Below are 22,581 nucleotides of genomic sequence, written 5' to 3'. Positions count from 1 at the left end.
AACTCTTGGAGCCAATCCCGGACGATTACATATTGCCTGCTCAAACTCTCCTGGATCAACGCAACTTTTATGTTCCTCGCTCTGATGGGATATCTGCTCAGAACGCTAGCAGGCAGATAGTCGAAGCCAAGTGTCTCGTCGAATGTCTGATAGAGTTTGATGCGTACATCAAAGTTATCGTTGGATATGTGTCAGCGACGAGCTGGTCTCCAGCGTTCGATTATGTCAGGAATACTATATACAACATCCGAACGACGACATTCTCCGAAGGCAGCTTATCGAGTCAGGATGTGGACGCTCCAGCTCTGGTGACATTGCGACTGTTGTCCTTCTTTGTGATCGACAGCGTTAAGTTAGGACACATCGTCCAAGAAATATGCTCCAGCTATTTACACTTTCGTAAATCCTGTCAGTGTACAATAGCCGTTGTTCTCCCGCTCCTTGTCACTCGTTGGATTGACAGAAGCCCTGATGAGTTCGTTCGACTACATTCCCGGCCAAGGAGACTGGATGGCGGTGGTGACACTCTCTTCGACATGACGCAAACTGGAATAGAAAATGGTCGTCGGAGAGCTGTTTTATACCCCATGCAAATCACGCTATTGTTGCTCCTTCCTGACGTTTTTGAGGTAGCAAGTAACTTGAGGGAAGCGAAGAGTAATAACTTAATCAAGAAAGTGTCCTTTTTGGACAGCCTCAGAAAAGCTCTACGGAACGGGAATGAACGAGCAGCGTATTGCCTAGTAAGCCTTCTTCGGGCAGCGAGACATTTTGAGGCTGAGAGTGATTCTGCGCTGGTCAGTTACGCCATGGATGTGCAAGATGAAATTCGAGAATCTGTGTTCAGTCTTTCCCAGTCCAACAACATTGCACCACTGCAGTTTGATCAGGATATGATCACGGGAGCTTTTGTTAGCCTCGCCTACCTTGGCTTAGACGAAAGCTTTGAAACACTTACGAAAGCATGCATTTCTTCACTGGCACCGAACTCTTTCAAGGTCGCTGTCATTCAGGCATGTTCACATTTTGCGCGACAACCTGAAGCGGAGAAGTATTCAGCGCTTCAGACAAGTGTTCTTGTCTTGATCAAATCTGAATTTGAGGTATGATGCTGAACCCGGGTTCGACAGTACGACAGCAGTACTGTCGACAGCAACACATTTGTACTGACAAGGAATTTTAGTCCGAATGTATAAATCTCTTCAAGGCAAGAAGTGAATTGTCAGAAGATGGTTACCGTAAGATTTTGGAGATTCTTCGATATCTCAATGTCTCCCCAGGCTCTCTACTCCGGGATTTGTCTGGCCAAACCGCTGGTATGGCATTTCTCAAGCCGTTTATATTTTGCGTCCTGTGTCGGGATCAATCCATTCGTCAGCTTGCCGTGAAGATCGCAAATAAGCTCTTCATCATGAACAAGGATTTGGTGAGCACTTCTCAGCCCAAATATCTCGACGCGACAGAAGAGCTGAGGGAAGACCTATGGATTCGAAGGTGAGCACTTCAGCGGTCCACAGACCTGGCAGCATGACAATTAATGGTCGATGATGCTAAATAACGACAGTTCGTCAATCCTTCTCGAGCTATGTGAACAAGTTGAAAGGGATACCAGCCTTTACACCATGACAGAACTTCGGGAATTTTTAGTCGCAAGGTCGGCACTCCTAAAAGGCATGCCAGTTAGTCACCACACATCCACATTTCTTTCCCTAACAGACGAATTGACGTTTCCCCTAAGTTTTTATCCCATCTTCGCATGGACGTGCCAGATATTCGATTGGCTGCCTCGAAGTTGGAAACGACTTTGTTGATATCTATGTGCTCTCCCTGCGTTGCACTGTGTCAGCTATCTAGTCTCTGTATCAGCCTCTTGGTGGACGAATGTTCCCATGTCGGTGAATATAGTGACTCTGCGAAGCTTCTTTCTTCAACATATCGCAACCAACTCGTTTATCAGCAACTTACCTCGCCGGATTTCCATTTCACCGGTGTTGTCGCATTTCAGAAGAGATTGCGAGGATTTCTTAGGCAAATTCGACTGCCAACGCAAGGCATCGTGGACTCTTGGGAAAATGCCTTCAACAAATGGATTCACCTGTCTAAAGAGGTTTCTCTGGCTACAGCAGACGGTGTAGACGATATTATGCTATCAGAGTGGCGAAACCTTTCAGGGTTTTTGGCATCTTTGGGTGGTATATGCACTTATGCATACGCCAGCAAATTGGATGAGGCCATCGGAGACTTGAATTGGATTGATCGGGTATGCTCCGAACATCATGAAGAGCCTCTACTGTCGAGATTCCTGGGACTAAGTATCCAGCTTCTGGGTTGCAATAACATCAAAGTGCGTGAGGCCATGCGGGAGGTCCTATCAACCGAGGTTTCTTCGATACTCTTCGCGCCGCTCTTTAAGGCTTTAGAATCGGAACTAGAGCTTTTGCTAGCCGGGTTTCTCGCGTCTACTGACAAGGGCCGAGAGAATGAAGTGATATTCGCCGAGCAAGCTGCGTCTTTGCTCAAGATCATGGTTGAGAAACTTGAAAGTCCGTCTGACTTGGGTTCTGTTTCATCAGTCCATCTTGGAGTTCTTACATTAAGTTTTGCAAAATTCATTGATGGTGCATCAGATGGGGTAACAACGCTACGTGTGAAAGTCAAGATTTGCCATCTGTGCGAAGCAGTCACAAAACGCAAAGAACACCTGAACTTGCGAGACGACATTCGCATTAGAAACCAACTGCTAGAATACATATTCAGTTGGATAGCTCGGCCGCATACTCTAAAACAGGAACAGTTGGGCAATGAGCCCAGACAGGATGAATTTCGGCATGTACAAAAGGATCTCGACAAGGCTTGCCTCAGAACCCTAGCTGATCTCACGTTTCGCCTGCCGCTGCAGCCAGCTGAAAGCCAATCGGATGTTGGGATGAACGAACTTAAGTCTCAAATGTTCCATACCTACTTCAACCGCTTCTTGTCGCTTCTCAACTACGACACGCAGGACTTAGGCGGACAAGAACTGCTCTTGATGGGTGGTCGCGATGAGGGCCTCTCGAATGCTGATCTGGTCATCAGTATCCTTTCCAATTTGCTGAGTGCGAACATCGATGTTGGCTTGAAGCATTCTTTAAATATTGGCTATCATGAGAACGTTGATATCCGCGCTGCCTTTGTCCGTGTTCTGTGTAACATTCTCACACAAGGAACAGAATTCAGCTCGTTGACTGATGCAGCTGTCAGTGACAAATATGTTGAACTACTCAATGTAGGTCGAATGGTCAACAATTGCCCTGCCACACCTTAAGCACAGTTAGTATACAGGCTCACATATTCAAGTTACTAACAACCGATCTGTCACTTTCGGTATCAATGAGTGCAATCTGCCCTGCTTCGGAGGTCGACGAACTTACAATATGTCTCCTCACCGTCTTTGAACAGCGCGGACTCACTTTCGATCTATTCGAGGCTCTGATCCGCCAAGAAGTCGAGCAAACAGGTCTGTTTACGTCTCTGGCAGCAAGTGGACACAACCTCAGCTGACCCCGATATAGAAAACGAGGCTGAGATTCTGCGGAGAACTTGCGTCGCTACAAAAATGCTGTCTGTATATGCGAAATGGAAGGGCTCATCATATTTAAGAGCGACGCTGCAAAAGGTTCTCGAGCGACTCATGTTGACATCGAACGACCTAGATTTGGAACTGGACCCAGCCAGGGTCAGCACCCCAGATGAATTGCAAAAGAACGCTGCGCAACTTCAGATTGTGGCAAAGGTATTTATGGACGAAATATGTGCTTCAGCATCAAATGTTCCAAGCTCATTTCGAAGGATATGCAGCATCGTGCGTATTGACCACGATCGAAAACGCACCACGTCGAGTGCAGACTGACTTATAATTACTCGCAGATATCTGAATCCGTCCTTTCTCGCTTTCCCAATGCCAAGTATACTGCTGTCGGAGCTTTTGTGTTCCTCCGCTTCTTCTGTCCCGCCATTGTGGCACCCGAAGCTGAAGGCCTCGTGTCAGTGGCACCGACGAAGGAAATGAGAAGGGGACTGTTACTAATTGCAAAAATCATCCAAAACCTGGCCAATAACGTCCTTTTCGGAACCAAAGAGCCGTACATGTTTACTTTAAACCCCTTCCTGGTCCAGAACATACATTTGGTTACTGGGTTCTTGCGCGACATTTCCGTAAGCAATTTATACCTGTATTACAATAATTTTTTATGTCTCAATATGTTGACTTCTTTTAAGGTGCCCACGAGACAAGCAGATGCACCTTGTCCGACATTTGACTTTTTCGATTTCGGCTCATGCGTGTCATTGCATCGATTCTTGTATGACCATTGGGATCATCTGCGCCAGACACTTGTTTCAAGAGAAAGAAAAGACTATCTGCGAGCTCCAGGAGAAACTGCGCGGGCAACACCGTCCGTCTTTGAGCCACTTCGGGTTCTCATCAGCAACCTCGGGCCACCGCCACTTGCAATATCCTGGAATAGGCCCCAAATATCCTGCAATACCCCGCCTCTGTACTCGAGATTCCAGAACTTCATGTTACGAAATGCCTTCAGAAGCGCAGAGTCCTTTTTGACTTCTCGTGCCGTGTATGATGGCGGTGAAAACAAGGTTGGTACTTGTGTCCCCAATTTCCGGGACTTCCTTTGCTCATTAGCAGTTCAGGACGGTCTTTCGATCGTGTGCGTTATACTACGGCATATCGAAAACGAAAGCATTGAGTACGACACACTTCTATACTGCTATCTCAAGGTTAGTCACTTTTATTGATATACGTAGGAGAAGGTCATTGTATATATATACACACGGTCAAGGGCATTACTGTGCTGACGTCAATTCTAGATTGCAAGTCGGCTCTGGCACGAGCCTTTCGGGCTTTTCATTGATGCAACTTGTTATAACGGACGGAGCGAGCCTTCGGACGAGTTCTTTTCGAAACTAGATCTCCTCACACCGTCAGAATTGTCTCGAAACTTTTCTCGAATATACATATACAACATGAACAGCGCTTTCAAGTAAGTATGCCTGCAATCGACTTTACATTCAGTCTCCAATTCTTATTATAAACATTATAGGAGATGTTTCCGGCGACTGCTTCGCAATTCTACTCGCGATGATTCTAGTGTCTTTCACCCTAACAACGTAGAATACTACTTGATCGGAAGTTTACAAGATCTACAAGCCCATTTCCACCTAAGTCAACTTCATCTTCCCAAGGAGACTATCAGCGTGGTTACAGAAACTCGATTTTTGTTTAAGTCCATCACAAGATTATCAAAAACCAAGGGGAAAGTCGAAGTTGTCATCAAAGTTGGCAGCCAATTTCTTCAGATCACTACCGTGAAGAAACAAGAAGTATTGTCTGGCACTCGCCTAAGCAGCGTTATCAATGACATTTTCCGCCTAAGCGACATAGAAGAAGCTTCAACTACACAAGCAGACGATGACGGTAACTTCGGACTGAGAGCCGATGGGGGTAAGATTGTAATGTTCTTTACCAGCTCCAAAAGGGCAGACGTTCTTCAGACTATACGCGGGGCCAAGACAAAGCAAAGCAAAGACAACAGAATGATAAAGCCAGTTGAAAGACTTGTTCGTCCACAAGACGTCCCTGGGACGATGCTCAACTTGGCTCTTACCAATTTGTCAAGCCCCTATCATAGTCTTCGGCTGGCCTCATACAACCTTCTCGGGGCATTATGTCGATCTTTTCATTTTGGTGTCTCTGGACGCCTGATTTGTAACGGAGGTAACACGGGCTATCTTTTATTCGTATATCGTCCATACATATACTTACGGGTCTGACAGATCTAGCTGTTCCTCTCGAACCAACACGATTTATCGTAAATATCAGTCGAGAAATAGCTCAAGCCGAATCTCAACTTACGTCAGACTTTCTGACCGAGTTTTTTGTGAGTTGGGATAGTATTCCGGAAGAACAAAAGCCCCTGAGCTTGGAATACGTGGCACCTTGGCTCCCGGGCCTTCGCACGACAGTTCTAGTTGCTGAGACAGACGGGGACAAGGGACGAGACAAAATTGCATCCCTTCTACGAAAGCTAATAGACATAGCTGTGTTGGACCAAAATTTGACATATTGTCTGGAAAAGTACATCTGGCCATGTATTACACAGGATGAGCTGCTCCTCGAGATATTTATGGATGAGCTGATCAAGGTCGCGCTTGGTTACGGAAACCGCGAAGACACGCTGGAGATACTTTCTTCGGTCATGGTTGGACTTGGTACCGTAACCTTGCGGGCAAGAATCATTTCTCGCCTTCGCAAGGCTCTAAACCGGTCGTCGCTACGCCCGACTCGTTTACTCCAAGACAATTCTGTCTGGGAGGAAATCTGCATATTGCTTCAATTTTGTCTGGGCTTGTCTTTTGACAGTCGAGTACAGTCTCAAATGTTTCTTCCAGAAATTTTTCACATCGTAACAATGTTAGCTAACACCGGCGGCAGCGAGGTACGATTGCTTGTTTACAGACTGTTGGTTAACTCGATCCACGCAATATGCGCTTCGTTCAGCATAGAAGACGCAAAATTGATTAGACTGCGATCAATTTTGGACCTTCTTAGCGATACTAGAGGCGACATTTTCACCCCTCCAACGTCGTCGGTAAGAGAGGGGGCCTCCGTATCAACATCACCTGACCCAAGTCCAGCTCTGACCTCAACTGAGAATCTTACTTCTGTATTGTTCGACGTCTGCTTGATAGCCGCTCCGTCAGTGGATATTGCCAACGTATGGCGCGCTCGCTGGATGAGTCTTGTAGCCAGTACCGCCTTTCAAAACAACCCTGCAGTTCAGCCAAGGGCATTCGCAGTTATGGGCTATCTGGCAAGAGAAGAAGTGGACGATGATCTACTTTACCAGGTCTTGGTAGCCCTCCGGAATAGCGTTAGCCAGTTTGGTGAGGATGGGAATAGTGAGATGCTCATTTCCATCATTACATCCTTGTCCAAGATGATGACTAAATTACCATCAACTTCAAGATATGGGCTTCAATTATTCTGGCTGGCCATGTCACTCGTGCGTCTCGTACCGGCTGCCATTTTCAGCTGCGCGGCGCAATTTCTGGAGGCCATATTGTTGAACATCGGTACATTTGGCAACGTTAGGGGGGAAACGATGGTTTCTCTCTTGCTTCAATGTCGAAGCCAGCTAGAAGACGCCGCTTTGCTGTTGGACGATGCCTATGGAATTCGGTTTGAAGAAGACACCTTCCACTTTGCGGTCTGTGCCTGTCTAGTTCGAGGTCTTACGGATACGACGACCAGACCAGCCGCAATCAAAGTTCTATCGTCATTCTTGGAGATGACATGTCGGTCTGAAGACCTTGTCCTAGGCAGCCCGAGCCGTACCGTCAATGTGTCTCCCTACCTAACCCTTCTACTGGCCCGCGGCATGCAAGAGGAGGATTTTTTGGACAGCGCGTGGTGGTCTGACCTCAAACCAGAAGCCGTTTCTGATATCCTAGGGAGCCATGGAGTGCAGGGTATCAAAAACATGAAAGATAAGGACCTGCTCCTGATTTCAGCTATAGAGTTTGTCGATTTTCACTCTCTGGACGATGCGGCACAAGCACGGACCCTTAACTGGCTCAACTACATGGCGGAAGCTAGGCCTGCTGTCTTCACGAGCCTGTAAGCCCCCAGCCGTAGTCTCGTTGCTATCATGAACACGCTAACGATCACGTAGATGCGGCGCATTACCATCCATTTTGGACAATGTACTGCTGCACAGCCAGGAATCGGCGGCGTTGGAAGCTGCCCATGCGTTGCTTCGAACGCTTGCCTCCGAAGAGAAATATTCTCAAGCAATGGGCTCCTTGCATTCTTTGAGTGGCCAGCTAAGTGAGCTTGGTTTTGGGGGCTTATGGAAAACACCCAAATATAGTATTACAGAAGATGCAAAGGAAGAATGTTTCGAGCTTACGGAAAAGTTGATTGAGGTAAGATGCAAACGGGCCGCGAGGTTCTAGTAAAGCTAACGTCATTGCAGCTTATCGTTATATGATCGTATATTGTTAATCAGCCGACTCTGTGGAACTTGTATTGCAGAGCACATTTCATCCTCACGCGACTTCATCATGAATAGTTACAAAAAATTTCGTCAATCCGCTGGGAACTGAGCCGTGAATCGAAGAACCAACCCAGACTTCTATTTGCCTACAAGTGAATCACGGCCAGCCGACATCGGCTCCCACAAGCACGCCAGTGTGGGTCGCGACCCACCTAGTGAGTACTTATTGCTCGCCCAATTGATTTCGCTCACCCTGGCGTAGAGCACCAGTGAAAATACCGTCAAATCCATCGACGACTCTTACAGATCTATCCATTCCCTGGCTATCGCTCTACGGCAGTGCTCAGGCCGGCAGCAGTTGCTGAAACAGCCACTTGTCATCGAATGTAATGACGACTGTCAACATGGGCTCTCCCCAAAAGATCTCTATCCTTGGCGAGGATAGCATTATCGCAGACTATGACCTGTGGCCGGAATTTGTTGCTGCTGACCTAGTCAAACATGTCCAATCGTCGACATACGTTCTTATTACCGACACAAACCTCCACGATATATACGTGCCGTCCTTCCAATTCTGCTTTCAATCCCAACAGCTGGCTGCCAAAACCAGGTTACTCACGTACGCCATCCCGCCCGGTGAAGCATCGAAAAGTCGAGAGACGAAAGCCGAAATTGAAGATTGGATGCTGTCCCAAAAATGTACCAGAGATATTGTCATAATTGCTCTTGGAGGCGGTGTCATAGGAGACATGATCGGCTACGTAGCCGCTACGTTTATGCGAGGAGTCCGATTCGTCCAAGTCCCAACGACCTTGTTGGCCATGGTAGATTCATCAATTGGCGGTAAAACAGCAATCGACACTCCGATGGGAAAGAACCTGGTGGGTGCATTCTGGCAGCCAAAAAGGATCTATATCGATCTGGCCTTCATGCGGACTCTTCCAGTTCGTGAATTCATTAATGGAATGGCCGAGGTGATCAAAACAGCAGCCATCTGGAATGAGGACGAGTTCAGCGTCTTGGAACAATCAGCTGCGGAGGTTCTTGCGTGTATCCGATCCCAGGGCATGGACCGCCTGCTCCCCATCAAAAGCGCTCTGATGCGTATTGTGGTTGGATCTGCACGAGTGAAGGCAGAGGTTGTGTCCGCTGACGAGCGAGAAGGAGGTCTGAGAAACTTACTCAACTTTGGGCATTCTATAGGCCACGCAATCGAAGCTATTTTGACACCACAGCTTCTCCATGGCGAGGCCGTCGCAATTGGCATGGTCAAAGAAGCTGAACTAGCCCGTTTTCTCGGTATTATGCGCCCTCACGCTGTGTCACGATTGTCTAAGTGCATTGCTTCATATGGGCTCCCTACATCGCTGAAGGACAAGAGGGTGATGAAGCTCACCGCGGGAAAAGAGTGCCGTGTCGATACGCTCATGGAAAAGATGTCAGTAGACAAGAAAAACGACGGTGATCAAAAGAAGATCGTCTTGCTCTCGCGGATAGGGGAGACATTTGAGCGCAAAGCAAGTATTGTCAATGATGCAGACATCAGAACAATACTTTCTGCTTCAATCAGAGTTGCGCCTGGCGTCCCTGACGGACTGACGGTCACTGTGACACCGCCTGGTTCCAAGAGTATTTCCAACCGTGCGCTCATTCTTGCTGCTTTAGGTTTTGGACCTTGTAAGATCAAAAATCTTCTACACTCCGACGACACCGAGTTTATGTTGTCGGCAATTGAGCAACTTGGCGGCGCTTCTTATTCTTGGTGTGATGCTGGAGAAATTCTCGAGGTCACAGGGAATGGGGGCAAGCTAAGAGCGAGCAGAGACAGCCTTTACATTGGCAATGCCGGTACCGCGTCTCGATTCCTTACGACTGTCTTGGCATTGTGTTCTCCAACTCACAAATCAGACTCGACTGTTTTGACAGGCAACGCCAGGATGAAAATGCGGCCGATCGGGCCGCTCGTAGATGCTCTGCGCCAAAATGGCGTTCACATCGAATACCTGGAGCTGGAGAAAAGTTTGCCTATCCGGGTTCATTCCACAGGAGGGTTTCAAGGCGGCATGATCGAATTGGCGGCAACAATATCCTCTCAGTATGTTTCATCGATCCTGATGGCAGCCCCATACGCCAATAGCCCTGTGACCCTTCGCCTTATTGGTGGCAAGCCTATTTCGCAACCATACATCGATATGACCATCTCGATGATGAGGAGTTTTGGAATCAATGTTACGAAATCTACAACAGCTATGAATACGTATCACATCCCGTTGGGTGCGTATAAAAACCCTTGGGAATATGTTATTGAAAGTGATGCCAGTTCTGCTACATACCCATTGGCTGTCGCAGCCATCACAGGAACTACATGTACAATTCCAAACATTGGGTCGGCTTCCCTACAGGGAGATGCTAGATTTGCAATAGATATCCTACGGCCAATGGGTTGTTCCGTCCAACAAGACGAGCATAGTACGACGGTAACTGGCCCGGTTACTGGACAGCTGAGGCCACTCTCACATGTCGATATGGAGCCTATGACGGACGCATTCCTAACTGCCTCGGTTCTGGCTGCCGTTGCAAATGGCCAAACCCAAATCACAGGAATCGCCAACCAACGTGTCAAAGAATGCAACAGAATCGCGGCAATGAAGGCCCAACTGGCCAACTTTGGGGTCAGGTGCACGGAACTGGACGATGGAATCGAAATTTGGGGGAAGTCATTATCTGATATACAGACTCCGAGCGTCGGTATTCACTGCTATGACGATCACCGTGTTGCCATGAGCCTTAGTGTGCTCTCTGTAGTGGCTCCTGGGTCGACTGTCATCACTGAAAGGGAATGTGTTGGTAAAACTTGGCCCGGATGGTGGGATACACTAACACAATCTTTCAAAGTGAAAGTAGATGGCTGCGATATCTCAGGTGGCGGTAACGATTTCAAGCATGCCTCTACTGAGAAGTCTCAAGCCATGAGCTCCATATTCGTTATCGGTATGAGGGGTGCTGGGAAGACCACAGCTGGCCGGTGGATGGCAAAACTACTTGACTGGAAGTTTATCGACCTGGATGAAGAACTCGAAAGTCGCTCGGGCAAAACTATACCCGAGATCATTAGCGGTCCCAAAGGATGGGATGGCTTTCGCCAGGATGAGTTTGATCTGCTACTAGACGTTTCAGAGAAGCTGCCCGAATCCCACGTTTTGTCCTGTGGAGGCGGAATTGTGGAAACGCCAAAGGCAAGAGAGTTGCTACAGAGCTATTGTAAAAATGGCGGCATGGTTGTTCTCGTTCATCGAAACACAGATCAGGTCATTGAATACCTGATGCAAGACACCACTCGACCAGCATACACAACAGAAATACGTCAGGTTTACGAGCGCCGCAAAGCCTGGTTCGAGATGTGCTGCAACCATATCTATTACAGTCCTCATTCAGCGCCCCAAACTGGGTATAATAGTATACCGGATGACTTCAGGAGATTTGTGAAGTCTATTACTGTTGGGAATAGCTCCCTGGAAAACATTGCTAAGAAAGACGAAAGCTTTTTCGTTTCTTTGACTGTTCCCAAACTGGACGAACATCTCCATGCGATTAACAGTGCTACTGTCGGGGCAGATGCGGTTGAGATTCGTGTCGATCTCCTAGACGACTGGTCTCTTGAAGCAGTCACTGAGCAGCTTTCGTGGCTACGTTTTATTTCGAAACTACCAATCATATTTACTGTCAGAACGATCTCACAAGGCGGACAGTTTCCAGATGAAGCCAACGATCATCGACATGACCTGTATCGGCTGGCGTTAAAACTTGGCGTGGAATATCTTGATGTTGAAGTCACGTCCACAGATGAAATTCTGCAGGAATTGACAGACATCCGAAGGAATACACTCATTGTCAGTTCTCACCATGACCCAGCCGGATCTCTGTCCTGGAAAAACGCATCATGGATTCCGTTTTACAATCGAGCGCTGCAATATGGGGATGTGATAAAGCTAGTTGGCAATGCCAAAAGTATTGAGGACAATTTCGATTTAGCAAGCTTCAAGTCAAGGATGCTGACGGATCACAAAACCCCAATCATCGCCATCAACATGGGCGCTGTAGGTCAATTAAGTCGAATTCTCAACAAGTTCCTCACACCAGTATCGCATCCTGATTTGCCCTTCAAGGCAGCGCCAGGCCAACTATCAGCCGCTGAGATCCGACGAGGCCGTACACTACTTGGCCAGATAAAAAAGCGAGATTTCTATCTATTCGGGAGTCCCATTTCCCAGTCCAGATCACCAGCACTGCACAATACTCTGTTCAACATCACCGGGCTACCACATGAATACCATCTCCATGAAACCAGCTCCGTTCAGAACGTTTGTGAAATCCTTCATAGCGAAACCTTTGGTGGCGCGTCTGTCACTATCCCTCTGAAAAGAGAGGTCATAGCGTTAGTTGACGAATTAACACCAGCAGCCCGGATGATTGGCGCCGTTAATACTATCATTCCTTTGGATAACGACATCTCCTCGAAGAAACGTCGTCTTTTGGGTGATAACACGGATTGGAAGGGCATGGTTTATACCTTGTCAGTGGCAGGTGTTATCAAACCCGTGAAGAATGAGTCAGCAGCTGTCATAGGGTCCGGAGGCACAACGCGTGCGGCAATCTATGCTTTGCATTCTATGGGGTTTGACACCATTCATGTCGTCGGACGAGATGCACCCAAGGTCAACGCGCTGGCATCAGAGTTCCCAAGAGACTATAACGTCAATGCAATAACAACACAGGCTCAGACGGCTGATTTAACTCATTCTCCTTCAGTGATTATCAGCACTATCCCTGCTGAACAACCAATTGATAACGGGGTTAGAGGCATTGTGTCTACATTCCTGTCACTGACTGCCGTATCCCAAGGGCAGCGTGTCCTATTGGAAATGGCTTATAGGCCTCGACATACCCAAATCGTGCAAATGGCTGAAAGTACTAACAAATGGCTGGTTATTCCCGGACTCGAAGTTCTCGCATCGCAGGGATGGTATCAGGTACGTATACACGACCATCTCAACCCTATCTTGTCTAAAATCTGCGTTATAATCCTTTGTTTGTATGCTAACGCATACACTCTTATCTAGTTTGAGGCATGGACAGACATTCAGCCCCTGTATCTTCAAGCACGGGATGCCGTCATTGGATGCAGCCTGTAGAATATACAGCACACATGGGTAAACAGCATTAAGAGATGTTAGGCATAAAAATTGGTCAGTGGCAACCACGTGATGTAATCACTCAAGCGCGAGGCACATATGCTACCATTCTTTTGGTAGTGATTGGGCTTGGGAATTATTCGCGTGATATGCAGGGCACTGTTTGCAGACTCATTTTCGAAAATCTGTCTAGTGAAGTAATATTACAGTTTGACAACGTACACTGCTCCTGGGTATATACTTCCTTTTATCCATGGATAGATGGGATTATTTAATACATTCCCAATGGATTTTCAGGCCAATAGCCGCTGCGCTTTGTGATGTAAACAAATTGAATACGCGATCCACTCGCACCAACTTTGTGCCCGCGTAATAAGTATCATCAATGCACCATCGTGACATTTCCCAACCATGCAATTGACTCCGATGTAACCAAAATAGGCCGGCGAAAGACGTAGTTCATGGCCGCAGCAGCCAAGGCGACCGCATGGTTCATCTCGCATGGCGTGAGTCATCCAAAACCGGATCGGATAAGCGTCATGACGTGTTGTTAATTCATTATCACCGCCGGCATCGAAATACCCTGGCTTGGGTCTTACGAAATATCGCAGTACCGCTTCTGGACAACCTGGAGTCCGTCGTTCCCGTCTTTCCTTAGTACTGTTGCTGATGCTTTGTTCTGCTTGGCGTCCCACCGTGGGTTTTGGACCGTCTGCCACACCCGTTCACCAAATGATGTCAGTTGGTATGGGGGGCAGTTGCATACTGACGTCAGCGGAATAGTATTTGCAAGGTCAGAGCAGGACCCTGCAGCACCGTCTCGGACCCCTGGTGCTCCACATATTCATTTGTGATTGGCCATCCGTGCCGGGGAGTGAAAATTGGAACCTGATCGATCTGTCGGATTACACACAAAACATCCCAAATCGGTTCCAACCACGTCATCTCACAGCCAAATTACATTCCACATCGTAACTTGTTTTGTAGCTCGGCTGGGTGGCCCACGACTTGGGCATCAAAGACGCTCGTCAAGTTGAAGCCTAGGGCTATTCCAGGGCTCGTCAGCGTCAACCACGACTTCTTCTCTTTCCAGGCAATTCCATGTCAGGGTGACACACGCGATAATGTCTTGTCAACGCATCCGCCCTGCTGAAAGTCTTTTCTTCTGTGCATAGATTGCAGCGAACTTTTTGTTTGCGTGCATTGTGGATAGTGTCTTCGTGTCTAGTTAGATCGTAAGGTCTAGAGAACACGGTATTGCATGGCTTCCCCGTACTAGGGTTGATTCGGTCGCATCTGTGAGGCCCTGCCTGTGTGTTGAGCAAGCCGGATGTCATACCGAGGTCCTGAACCCGGGGGGGGACCAAGCCTTGAGTCTGCCGATGACCTTCCCGTTTATGCTTTTGAAGTAACATTGGGGTCTCAAACCTCAGCGAGCATCCGTGGTAGGTGCATGTGTAGGTCCCGCCTTCGGCTCCTCTGCTTGTAGGCCTAGTCCGAGGAGCGGGCGTGTTTCCTCCAGACACGACAGAGCTAGCCCCAGATGAACTCAGCCTGGGTGGAGTGTCGTGACTAGTAATAGGGCGAGCAATAAAAGGGTATTGTTGCGGTACCTGGATTCCAACAGGCATCTGCGACGGTAGATATCCAAATTGATCATTCTGGTGAAGAGTTTCCATATTCTGCCCAATATATGGTTCACTATGTTCTGAGGAAGGTGCTGTCTTGGACAGTGGATCAATTTCAAAGCCCGAAGAATCTTGGGGGAAGAGAGGAAACACGCTATCTGCTTCCGATTCGTTGAATTCCAAAACAGCATCCTTGGGAGAAATAGTTTTAGGCGTCGCAGGCTCGCCTGCATTCTCCGGATGAGAGAACGGTCGCCGAGTGTGCCTACCATGTTCTCTAGGTGGGGTTTGAGAACAGGAAAACTGATGGCTAGATGAAGCTGCAAATGGTGATCCTGTGCGAAACGGTGATCGGGCGCGGGAAGTCGTAGACGATGGTGAGTGAGCAGCACTTAGATGTTGGTGGTTCGCCGCGTTGATGCGCTGATTAAATACATCGCTCTCAGCTGAGGTAACAGACTGCGGCTGAGGGGAAGAGGTCGCCGTGATTGTGAAGTTTGGATTATAAAGTTCATCTCCGTAAACGTCTGTCATGGTCCGGTCGAGCTTCGGGATGTGTCCATGGTCTATAGAAATCAAAGCCAAGTCGGAGGCTGCTCCGCCAGAAAATAACGGGGTCATTGGAGTCTTACCATTCTTTCTGCGAGATTTCTGGTCCGGTTCACCCACGGCCGGCGTTGCCGGAGAATCTCCCGCAACTGAACTAGCTACAGACGCCGGATTAGATCTGTTGTATGTCCCCGCTAGCTCTGGGGCAGGTAGAAGTCCTTCGTCCATGCGTAGCCTCTTCCCTGGTCCTGGAACTGTAACTGGATATGCCACTTCGGGTACTGCGCCATCTATACCGTGGTACGTTTGGTAAGTTGCACATCCCATCGATTTGGCGAGCGGGTAATAGGACCCTGACTGGTTGCTTGTGATTTCCTGAGGGTTCATGTCAGGAAATCCCTCAAAGGTCGATTCTGAAATGGCAATTTGAGGGTTCGATGTATTCTGAGTATATGGCGACGCAGGGCCGTTCGACCCAAGTGAAGATAAGGACGACTCCCGCTGGTGAGAAAAGCGTCTGATCTTAGGAGTCAGCTGGGCGAGGCCGCCCCAACTATCTGACTGCATGGGATGCGTCGAGTAGTCGCCAAAAACTTGAAGAGGATGCAAGTTTTCCCCGAATAGCAGGCGCCTTTCTGAGTCGGAATCGAGAGCCGGAATATCGTCAAGCAGGTCTTCCTCGTTTCGATACTGATGTGGGTAGTGTAGGTGGGAGGGATGCTGATAGTTATGACTCTGGATGATCAAATCGCTGACGGTGGAAATGGGTGAAGATATCATCATTGATACCAACAGGAGTTTGGTGAAGAGATAGTGGATGTGCATGGATTCGGACGGTGGCAAAATCTAGCGATGACAGCCACTTTATAATCTGGCAGACTGGCCGGGAGACCCGAGTATGCGGAAACGTCACAGTGACTCTCGACCAGGGTGTGTGGCTGAATTGCGGGTGCGGGTGTGCAGCGCTCCGTAGGTGTTGTCGACACCCCCGAGTATGCCGGGAGGACTGGCTGTATGTACACGCCGTCTCCACACTCAAGGATTAATGGGCTGGACGAAGCTGGCGCATCGGATCAGAGAGGGAGCCTACCCAGGTAGGTACCTACCTAGAAGCGGCAAGAAGGGTCTGGCACTTTGCCTAGGCACGTAGGTACCTAACTTACCAATCGGACGTCAGAGACGGAAGTTGGCAAAAAAAAAAGAGAGACGTGCATCATTAAGCTAGCACTAGGGAAGTTACCTCCCCTGCCACGGGGACAACAGTCCCGGGTCTTGGCCGATAGACTACGGACAGACGCAGCTTTATTACTTCAGCTTGTGACTTCGTTAGCCATAATCTAGCGGCTTTTGTCTTGCAGACTCAATTGCTGCTCCTCGCAATTTCGGCGGCCTTCCGCGTCACTCGGCATTCGGAAATAACGACATGCCTCATATCCTCTATGTGAAAGGTATACTAGGCCCGGCATGTCTGGTCGTCTGATATTTGATCAAAAAACGCACTTGGGGAACACCGCAAGAATTGAAGCCGAAGAGGCGACAAGATGACCGAAGACAAACCTGCACCACCACCTACCCTAGGTACTTATTAGGTAGGAACTTGCAGACGGACAAGCACGCACAGTAGTCAGAACGGTCGGCACCACTCCGTCCGGCACATGAACGGAACGGTTGGCATCCACCGTTGAACATCTGGGTAAAGTACCTAAGTAAGTACTTAAGTACTTAGGTACTTAAGTAGGCTTCTATGCACTTGGTAAGTACCTGAAGTAGGTAGCGTCGATCCAAGAGCGAGCTAGCCAAGGTGCCTTCCAAGGGGCCAAAAGTACTTCAATCTAACGATATGGAGGGAGTACGGAGTATGCCTGGAGCATTCCCGGCCTCTCGGACTGTCCAGCGCATCAAACAGCATCCTTGATCGGCGCAATGGGATACTCTGTTAGCAGGACGAAACCTTAATCCATGCACATTTCGGACTGCACAGCCACACACGCATATGCTACCTGGTTCCGCCACGATCCGGGTTATCATTCTGAACATCGAAGAGGGGGCTTGGTCATCCCGCGCTTCGTAATCACTCACGTCACACAAAGCATTCCGAGATGCGATGCAAACAAACACCACGGCAGTTGTGAGTTGGACTCATTGGTTCCTCGAACTTTGGAAAACCTACCTTCATCTTGAGCGTTTATTCATGCACCAGGTCTTAAGGCTGCGTCGGCCCCAGCGGAACTGCTGAGAACGATTTTGGGAGGCGGTGGAATTGATTCCTCGTTCCAAGAGAGTGCGTTCCTTTGGTCTTAGCTAATAGACGCAGAATTTTGCACTGGGCTTCCACTTCGGCAGAGTGCGGCGGATTAGTCCAGACTGCATATCGCGAATGCATGGCTGGGCAGAAACAATGTGCGTTAAAGCGGCCGATGAGAAAATTCCCTGCATGTGAATTTTCATTTTTCCGTAACGCTTGCTGGTCTTCTGTAGACTGTGACTACCGAGTAAACTGGTGCCGAAAACTTCGGTCTGTCCGAGACGGCTGCCTTACACAGGTGTCGGTACACCGACTACTAGTACTGCCTAGGTAGATTTTCCTGTTTCCCCCCTCGGCACAAAACATGATGTCTCTGTCAGCCGCCGCCTGTGCCGGCATCTACCGGACACCAGGGCAGGCATGGTTCTTGTATGGACAAGCGAGCCCAGCCAAGCCTTTCTCCTTCCATTCCGGAAGACTTGACCTCGGCACAATTATCGCGTCCGGACGAGGCCGTCTGGAAGATCTGAATACGTTTGCTCGACCCCTTACTGCCATGCCGTGCTCCATATTGTGCAGACTGCACACCTTACGGAGATGATATAGAAACCACATCAAATTTGACAATTCCAATGCTGAGCACAGTATTGGTTTGCATCCGGCGACGCTATCCCGACTCAGTACATGGGCATCACATGGCAGCGCAAAGCGGACGTCTTATTGGAATAGACATGCTCCTGCCGCCGTGGCGAGATTACTGGTAGTAATGTTACCATGAGTTGGGGTGATACGAGCATATAACGGACCGTGTTACTTGGAGGGTGGTAACATGCCAGCGAGCGTCTATCCAGTAATAGCCGCAGGCCGGATCTCATCAATAAATTCAGGCCGATTCGCATGTTCTCGAACACCGTTGACCGGTTTTCAGCAACCCCTCCAAGTTCGTTGACCTTTTTTCAGGTAACTGACTTTGACTTTCAGCTCTGCCGACTTGAGAGGCATCGCAGCTGAGACTCCATTGGGCGGTTGAACCGCTCTGCACTTGGTTAATGGTGCGCTCGTTCGGGATATTCTCGACTGCCCCACCACTTAAGTATGTACATGACGCATCGCACTGCCACATTGTCTTGTGTCTAAATTTAGTTTTGCAACTTAACCATGGGTTTTTCCAGCCCAGGTTACCACGTAAAACAATCACCAGTCAGTAATCTCAAGGCAACACATAATTTTCGCTGTCTGGATTCTCCGCGTGGAGAGAATTGGGAAGTGCCTGAGGTACCGCGCTGATTCAATTGTGAGTAACGATATTGCAAAGGAAAATACAGTGCGGTAAATACATGCTTGTCTCATTGTCTCATTTGTTGGAACCAAGTAAAAAAAAATTCATCCGCTCCGACGGGACGTATTTCCTGAATTAAATACTGCTTTAGACCAAATTGTGGTACTATACAAGGGCGAACGCCTAGCATAATTTGTCTGGACGAGACTCACGGTCTGCCAGAAGCAAAAAGAACCGACATTGGTGAACTTTGTCCGGGTGGCATTTTCATGTCCACCTATCCTTTGCTGTTGGAAAGTCCTATGCTCAGCCAACTTTGGTGGCACGTTCATTCATTCACCTACACTAAAACTTGGGAGCCTCCCATACGCCAACCAATAAGTCATGCTTCACAGTGATAGTGTCATGCCCACCGACACCAGAGGAAAAATTTCACCATGGGCGACTGTCGCGCCGATGTACTCAGGCGCACGAGACCCGACATCGTGCGTGCAGTGCACCGTACGACACTTCATGGCATCATAGAGCTTTATTGCCTAGGTGACAGTTACATGCTACTTCATGGCCTGCTTGGCGTGACAGCTCAGGCAAACGAACGCCATCGGCGTCAAATCGACATATTCGATTAAGTTACACGTGTAGGCTAGATATCCCTTGTATGACACAGAACGCCCCCAGAAAAGAATGCCCCCAATACCATTATCATAAAACACCCTACCAGGCCTGCGCGTTTACCGGTGCATCGAGCCCTGTAAAATCATAATGTACATGAAGTCGGTTCCTCGCCTAGCCGCCGAATCCGTAAAGAGTGCGGCCCTGTCTCTTCAGGGCATAGACGACATCCAGAGATGTGACGGTCTTCCTCTTGGCGTGCTCTGTATATGTGACCGCGTCCCGTATGACGCCTTCTAGGAATGTCTTCAGGACGGTACGCGTCTCTTCGTATATCATGGCAGAGATACGCTTGACCCCGCCACGGCGAGCAAGACGTCGGATTGCGGGCTTGGTGATGCCCTGGATGTTATCGCGGAGGATCTTGCGATGGCGCTTAGCACCACCCTTGCCGAGGCCTTTGCCGCCCTTGCCGCCTGGTGTCATTAGTTAGTAAAGTGCACATGGATGGCCAGTCAAGTTACCATTTTACATACGTCCAGTCATTGTTCCTTGGAGAGGTTGTTGGAATTGGGTGTGATGTGATGGGAATGGCAGCAGTGGAATTTGTGTGTGGATTGTAAGAGGGGATGGAGAAGAAGGCGGCGGCAGCAGGTGAGCTTAAGTACAAGTGGGCCAATCCTCAGATCAGTTGGAAGCTGATGGTGGGAAGACGCGACTCCAGTGGCATTGTGGAACTGGGACACGGCTGAATGTATCGCTGCTCGGGGAAAAATAACACCCAAATAAACCGTCAATAAACCCCCAGAATTGGACAAATCAGAATACTGGAAAAATATGTGACAATTCGGGTCCACTGTGGGTCATGCTCGCTCCTTGGGCGGACTTCCGCGTTGGGAAAACGCACCAGCCGCTGCGGCCGCGTTCCTGCTAGGTTCTCAAGTACCTAGGTAAAACATCTAGCTGTGCCTTGACTACCTACTGAGATGCAGCAAAAATTAAAAGGAAAATAATAATAGCAACAATGATCTGCTCGCGTGTATACCGACACATTGAGTTCTGAACAGGAAGATATACCTTTTGGTGTATTGAGGTGGCAGGTACGAGCATGGTTTTTGCTAATGATGTATACTGATGGCCATGTTTCCGGCCTCCAGGCGTGATAACTGCATGGTCAACTTTCAATGTTGATATTATTTGGCATTGTCGTTCCCGGCCAATCCAACGCGGTACCTTAGTTCCCATACGGATTGTGGCACGGCGTGAGCGACCTTCTACCACCTCAGTACTCCGTGGTGAGCTGCATGATGCCTGCAAGTATGGTGTGGCGAGGTTAGCCACTACCCAGCTGGATACATTCATGTGACAGATAGTACCAGGGACGCGGGGGCACAAGTAAAAATGCAAAGAATGATCGAGCAAATTTCAGGTGCATATACAGGCAATAAATGCAAACATAGTGTCGAAAACTGACATCTGGTCGCGATGCTCACGAAACGCAGGCTACAGGGTAGCGAGAAGCCAGACCTGAGCATCCAGAATCTGTGACTCAACACAGCCAATGAATAGATAGAAACACTACGATGTGGAAGAGGCCACCATTACACGACTTGCGTCCCATTTATCGTTGAAACAACTGAAACTAACATTCCGGCATGCAATACTGGGTGGGCACTTGAACTTGGAAACGCACGATGTCAGGCGGGTATCACCATGTTTGTTGACTACGTAACTACCAGCCGATAGGCAATAAGGGTGGGGTGATGCTCCGGAACAGGCAGCAGGACCCAAATCACCCAACAGGGGATAGGTTTTAGCATTCATTGATCCACACCCACTAAACAAGACTGGTTACATTTTTTTTGTTGTTAGTTTTGTTTTTTTATGTTTTTCTGTCTGCAACAGGCGTTGACACGCTGGCGCACAGGACCCACCCAACGCGGTGAGAGCCTATTTCTCCAGATCAGCCGCCCGCCTTGACGCGACAAAGCCACAGGTATTAAAGCACTCCCCCCGCCCTCGTCCTTCAAGAATTTTCCCTCCTGCATCACACACCCACGATCTCCACCCTCACACCCCTTTCCCACAAACATCATCAACATCTACAATGGCCCGTACCAAGCAGACCGCCCGCAAGTCCACTGGCGGCAAAGCTCCTCGAAAGCAGCTTGCATCCAAAGCTGCTCGAAAGAGTGCACCATCCACCGGCGGTGTCAAGAAGCCTCACCGCTATAAGCCTGGTACCGTCGCTCTGCGTGAGATTCGAAGATACCAAAAGTCAACCGAACTTTTGATCCGCAAGCTCCCTTTCCAACGCCTGGTAAGTACGAGAGAAACATATTACTGACCAGAACTAACCCTGTAACATAGGTTCGTGAAATCGCACAAGACTTCAAGAGTGATCTACGCTTCCAGTCCTCTGCCATCGGTGCATTGCAGGAATCCGTCGAGTCATACCTGGTGTCTCTTTTCGAAGACACTAATCTCTGCGCCATTCACGCCAAGCGTGTTACTATCCAGTCCAAGGACATTCAGCTTGCTCGTCGCCTTCGAGGCGAACGCAACTAATCCTGATTCGCGCTGGGTGACACGATAGGATCATGACTTTGCTTTAACACGATGGAAATCACGGTTCGGGAGATAATGGCGTTACAGTGAGAATTCCTTTGCTCTTTAGTATGGGATGTATATTATGACAAGTAGTGCAGCTCGTAAGGGCTTTCCAATGTGACAGGCCCCCGGGGTCATTGAAACATGGATGAATAATCGCAACGTACGCAAGTGAAACACATGCATCAATATATGAAGCCCATCGAAACACGCAGGTGAGATACCATGATATGGGCTTGCAGGGTCGATGGATCTCCTTTGTCGACAGCACCGCAGCGGTACGGCTACTGAAATTTTTCCTCCTTGACCGACTGAGACGTACTGCAGCGAAACTGTATCCCTAGACTCGCGTAGTGAAAAGGTGGGCAGGTGATTGCTACAACATTAAGAGTTTCGACATTGAACACAGATCAAT

At 48.7% G+C, this 22,581-nt stretch overlaps 5 protein-coding genes across 5 annotated transcripts; 3 read left to right on the top strand and 2 right to left on the bottom strand.

Annotated features, from left to right (window-relative positions):
* Window positions 1-809: 809 nt before the first annotated feature.
* On the top strand, window positions 810-8,045 carry MAM_04235 (Rho GTPase activation protein; the record flags this gene model as incomplete). Its single annotated transcript, XM_040823033.1, has 14 exons — window positions 810-1,103; window positions 1,184-1,494; window positions 1,565-1,679; window positions 1,958-3,265; window positions 3,337-3,496; window positions 3,552-3,772; window positions 3,907-4,194; window positions 4,258-4,773; window positions 4,864-5,036; window positions 5,097-5,770; window positions 5,830-6,644; window positions 6,708-7,672; window positions 7,728-7,980; window positions 8,031-8,045. 14 exons carry the CDS (start codon window positions 810-812, stop codon window positions 8,043-8,045), a joined length of 6,108 nt encoding a protein of 2,035 aa, XP_040678912.1.
* A 410-nt stretch (window positions 8,046-8,455) lies between these two features.
* On the top strand, window positions 8,456-13,243 carry MAM_04234 (pentafunctional AROM polypeptide; the record flags this gene model as incomplete). The annotated part of the gene is made up of 2 exons (XM_040823032.1): window positions 8,456-13,081; window positions 13,172-13,243. The coding sequence occupies 2 exons, from the start codon at window positions 8,456-8,458 to the stop codon at window positions 13,241-13,243; spliced, it is 4,698 nt and encodes a 1,565-aa protein (XP_040678911.1).
* Window positions 13,244-14,776: 1,533 nt separating this feature from the next.
* On the bottom strand, window positions 14,777-16,200 carry MAM_04233 (26S proteasome regulatory subunit-like protein; the record flags this gene model as incomplete). The annotated part of the gene is made up of 2 exons (XM_040823031.1): window positions 14,777-14,797; window positions 14,857-16,200. The coding sequence occupies 2 exons, from the start codon at window positions 16,198-16,200 to the stop codon at window positions 14,777-14,779; spliced, it is 1,365 nt and encodes a 454-aa protein (XP_040678910.1).
* A 3,530-nt stretch (window positions 16,201-19,730) lies between these two features.
* MAM_04232 (Histone H4) lies at window positions 19,731-20,102 on the bottom strand (the record flags this gene model as incomplete). Its single annotated transcript, XM_040823030.1, has 2 exons — window positions 19,731-20,032; window positions 20,093-20,102. The coding sequence occupies 2 exons, from the start codon at window positions 20,100-20,102 to the stop codon at window positions 19,731-19,733; spliced, it is 312 nt and encodes a 103-aa protein (XP_040678909.1).
* Window positions 20,103-21,663: 1,561 nt separating this feature from the next.
* MAM_04231 (histone H3) lies at window positions 21,664-22,124 on the top strand (the record flags this gene model as incomplete). The annotated part of the gene is made up of 2 exons (XM_040823029.1): window positions 21,664-21,876; window positions 21,927-22,124. The coding sequence occupies 2 exons, from the start codon at window positions 21,664-21,666 to the stop codon at window positions 22,122-22,124; spliced, it is 411 nt and encodes a 136-aa protein (XP_040678908.1).
* Between the last annotated feature and the right edge of the window lie 457 nt (window positions 22,125-22,581).

This window comes from Metarhizium album (genome assembly GCF_000804445.1).
Source record: "Metarhizium album ARSEF 1941 chromosome Unknown scaffold_9, whole genome shotgun sequence".
Taxonomy (NCBI): Eukaryota; Fungi; Ascomycota; class Sordariomycetes; order Hypocreales; family Clavicipitaceae; genus Metarhizium; species Metarhizium album.
Note: the sequence above shows the minus strand (reverse complement) of the source record. Positions and strands in the feature narration are given on the sequence as shown.